This window comes from Stylophora pistillata, chromosome 2 (genome assembly GCF_964205215.1).
Source record: "Stylophora pistillata chromosome 2, jaStyPist1.2, whole genome shotgun sequence".
Classification (NCBI taxonomy): Eukaryota; Metazoa; Cnidaria; class Anthozoa; order Scleractinia; family Pocilloporidae; genus Stylophora; species Stylophora pistillata.
Window position 1 is genome coordinate 41,349,265 of NC_142520.1, and position 3,113 is coordinate 41,352,377.

Here is a 3,113-nt window from a genome sequence, read left to right on the forward strand (position 1 = left end):
AACTAATCGATTTACTTAGAATCTTATAAAATACCAGAATATGCAGAAAGAATACTCTGAAATATCCACAAATTATGCCAAGAAGTGTTCTTCTTTGTAAAAATCAAAATCCAATTAAAAGAAAAAAAAAATTGGAAGTTGAAACCTTATTTGAAATTTTTTTACTAAAATAGAAATTGGCGAAGCGTTACCCTACTGAAACAAAAGAAAGAGACGTTAAATAATTAATGGAGTGGATTTATTTTCTATTGTTACATGTATTCAACAAAAAGTGGAAATTGACGAACACGGGTTCCAAAGATCACTCTTCGTCTAGATTCGATTCCAAGCACAAACCTTGCTCCAGATTGCATTGGATGTTGTCGTAGTAAGTGATTGTGTAGTTTTGAGTAAAAGCCCAGGTGAGGAACCCAAAGTTGATATTTTAGACACATTATTTCAGCAGCACGAACTTAACCGTCAGATATTATCGGAGAAAAAAAATCTCAGTTCAGACGCAAATAGCTAAAGTTTAGCGAAGATCTAACAGATAATGATTCGTATTCCAATTTCAAATTTAAATGGCTTCCAAAAATCTTTTTCTAATAACACGAAAGAGTCAGACTCACTTCTTAATTACTATTTTTTCCATTCTCGACTTGCGCTCAACTGATGAAACAAAAATACCACAATGTATCCACAAAAAAGGTAGGAAGAAAGCGTAAGCTATACAAAGCTTAACTCTGATGATGACTTCCGCACAGGTTGTCGAAACGTCAGTCACTGCCACCGACAACAGTCCTTCTCAGGACTACACTCACCCGGACGATCAGACTACACCTTCATACAAAGCTTAGAGTTACACTGTAGCGAAAGACAATTAATTAATCTTGATGGTGATTTCAAAGTTCATTCTCAGATAATTTTCTGGTTTTACTTTTCGGTTGATAGGTGGAAGTTTTTATCTTTCGAAATGTGCCGATGGTATTTCAAATTAAACGTATTTTGCTCTATGCGTCTCAAATTTAAGTCAACATCGTGCAGGTAAAAAGTATTTTGAATTGATTTTTTCCTTTGTCTCGACATTAATAAAATTTCACATTACCTTCCTAGAGAAAGGAACAAAAATGGTCTTCAAACAGCTCCTGTACTTGTCAGCTTTCATTGTCTTGTGGCAAATGATTTATGCAACAGTTATTCAAACTTGTAATGATACACACGAAGCCTCCATCTATGGAATGATGCTACAAAAACACATCTTTAAGATAATCACTGGAGTCGCACTCGGCGATGTGTGTTTGTGGGAATGTTATCAAGACGTCAGATGCCAAAGCTTTAACTATGTGTTTGCCCAACACAAGTGTGAGTTAAACAATCGCACCAAGGAAGCCAGACCTGAGGATTTTGTACAAAATTCTGAGAGATATTACCTCAAAAGAGACACGAAGAGAGGTGAGTATTTAAACCAAAATAGTCAATCTCACTAACTACCATAGACGGGAATTAAGTTTGGCTTTTTTTTTTTGTCCTTGTTGTTTAAAGTCATCCTCGGCACCATTCCAGAACTCCCCGCTGATTCCTGTAAAGAGATCAAGGCGAGTGAAGGAAGGCAAGTAGTAAGCGGCAAATATTGGCTGAATCGTATTGAAAAAGCAGTTCTACTTCACTGCGACATGACGATCGAAGGTAAGTTTGGATTGAACTTGAAGAAATGTCCGCTTTTCTAATCTGTTTCTCTATTTCGAAAAAAAAAAAACATATGAATATCTTAATCTAATTATACCGATGCTGACGAATCTGTTTCTCTATTTCGAAAAAAAAAACATATGAATATCTTAATCTAATTATACCGATGCTGACGAATGCAACGCCTCTATCCCTGTTTGTGACTCCAAAGCTGACTGCAAGAACAACGTGGGCTCATACAGTTGTTCGTGCAAAGCTGGATATCAAGGGGATGGAAGAACTTGTAGCGGTAAGGAGACACATCGATAAATGTTTGGCCAGGTTTAGTATTACCCAACAAGCCATGCGAGAAGGGGTGGGCCTTGTATATGCTACTTTTAGCTTCTCGATCGGCGTCTTTTTACCACGTGCACCTCTCGAGCAGCTGTTAGCATTATTAATTTTGGTGAAAAAGCCCTGGGAATCATCAAATGATGATGAAATGCCCTGTCGAAGGTTTCAGCAAAGCAGGGAAATAAAGATAACTTTAAAAAAGTGGATGCTTATGCAAACGTCTCTCTATTTGACCTTTCATAGTTGTTTCGATTTGATTACACAATACGATACGATACAATAAAATACAATACGATACAGTAAAATACAATACAATACAATACAATACGATATAATACAATACAATAAAATAAAATACAATACAATACAATAGATACGATACGATACGATACAATACAATACAATAAGATAAAATAAAATACAATACAGTACAATACGATACGATACAATATAATACAATACAATACAATACAATACGATACGATACAGTACAATACAATACAATACAAACTTTATTGACACTCCCTAAAGAGGGTTTTTCGGTGACAATAATCTAAAAATTACAAAATTACAGTACTAAAAATTAAGGAAGCATAAATGTTGATAAATGTTCGCCAAAGTTATAACTAAGAACGATGAGAAAGGAAAGCAGTAAATAATTTGGTTCTAAGTTTACGCTTAAAATCACGAGAAGAATTACAGAGTTACAGAGTTTGAGGGTATTATCCTTAGGACATTTTAATTTAGGACAATTCTGCCCTTGGTAGCTCTCATTTTAATTTTATTCCGATATTGTAAAACCTGCCAACAGATATTGATGAGTGCGGTGCTTCCGTTCGGGTGTGTGACGTCAATGCAGACTGCCACAACACTTACGGCTCCTATAACTGTTCCTGTAAAGCTGGGTTTATTGGAAACGGAACAAAATGTACAAGGCTAGGTAAATGTTCATTTGACCCTTTTCATACTCAGCTACGTTTACTTTACTCCTCGGTAATTTTACTAAAAATGGCCAAACCGGAAGTTTACACGTGAATGACGTTTCCCCAACACTGCATATATTCGTCCTTTAGCTTCATGTTGGGATTAACCGCAAGAAGGTTTATTAATATTTT

The 3,113-nt window shown here is 35.6% G+C and overlaps 1 protein-coding gene across 2 annotated transcripts in view; it reads left to right on the forward strand.

The window, feature by feature from the left end:
* Positions 1-252: 252 nt before the first annotated feature.
* The window catches only part of LOC111344683 (fibrinogen-like protein A), a 4,213-nt gene continuing 1,352 nt past the window's right edge, over positions 253-3,113 (forward strand). The window contains exons 1-5 of one of the 2 annotated variants that reach the window (XM_088747326.1): positions 253-401; positions 1,093-1,431; positions 1,522-1,664; positions 1,831-1,954; positions 2,810-2,938. In XM_088747326.1, the coding sequence (XP_088603452.1) occupies positions 1,107-1,431; positions 1,522-1,664; positions 1,831-1,954; positions 2,810-2,938 (721 nt within the window). In that variant the 5' untranslated portion in view covers positions 253-401; positions 1,093-1,106. Of the gene's footprint in view, positions 402-1,092; positions 1,432-1,521; positions 1,666-1,830; positions 1,955-2,809; positions 2,939-3,113 lie in introns of both variants that reach the window. The other variant, XM_088747325.1, reaches the window with a different exon arrangement.